We start from the raw sequence: 629 nt of genomic DNA, 5'->3' as shown, positions 1-629 counted from the left end.
GGAGCTCACAGAGCCCACTCCAGAGCCCGCTCCAGTCCGGGAGCTCACAGAGCCCTCTCCAGTCTGGGAGATCACAGAGCCCAGTCCAGAGCCCGCTCCAGTCCGGGAGCTCACAGAACCCAGTCCAGAGCCCGCTCCAGTCCGGGAGCTCACAGAGCCCAGTCCAGAGCCCGCTCCAGCCGGGGAGCTCACAGAGCCCAGTCCAGAGTCTGCTCCAGCCGGGGAGCTCACGGGGACCGTTGCGGAGCAATCTGGTTCTCCTGTTGCAGCCGTTGAGGCTGATACTAAGCTCTTTCTGCTCTTGTTTTCAGGTACTCCTGAGTGGCTGAGAGGGGTTGCTGTTCCACCAATGTTGTCTGACAGGACTCCGGCTCCGTCCTGGTTGCCCGCCTGGGGTTTGGTGTGGCAAGAGCCTCACTGGCTCATTCCTCCAGCTCCGTCCTGGCTATCTGCTGGGGTTCCTGTATGGTTGGGGCTCTGCTGGTTCGTCCTGCCGGCCCCGCCTTGGCCTTTCACCCTGCCGGTTCCGCCCTGGTACCCTGGGCTACCTCTGTTCCCTGAACCCCTTCCTGGGCATGGTCTTCGCCCACCATCCCTCCCCCTGGTCCGCCTCAGTTCCACCTCCCTCC

At 63.8% G+C, this 629-nt stretch overlaps 1 protein-coding gene across 1 annotated transcript in view; it reads left to right on the top strand.

The window, feature by feature from the left end:
* The window catches only part of LOC107683868 (uncharacterized), a gene marked incomplete at its 3' end in the record, with an annotated part of 2,184 nt that extends 1,873 nt beyond the window's left edge, over positions 1 to 311 (top strand). The window contains exon 2 of the mRNA XM_016479919.1: positions 120 to 311. Coding sequence (XP_016335405.1) covers positions 120 to 311 — 192 coding nt within the window. The remainder of the gene's footprint in view (positions 1 to 119) is intronic.
* Positions 312 to 629: the final 318 nt, after the last annotated feature.

Source organism: Sinocyclocheilus anshuiensis, unplaced genomic scaffold (genome assembly GCF_001515605.1).
Source record: "Sinocyclocheilus anshuiensis isolate Anshui unplaced genomic scaffold, SAMN03320099.WGS_v1.1 scaffold21772, whole genome shotgun sequence".
Classification (NCBI taxonomy): domain Eukaryota; kingdom Metazoa; phylum Chordata; class Actinopteri; order Cypriniformes; family Cyprinidae; genus Sinocyclocheilus; species Sinocyclocheilus anshuiensis.
Note: the sequence above shows the minus strand (reverse complement) of the source record. Positions and strands in the feature narration are given on the sequence as shown.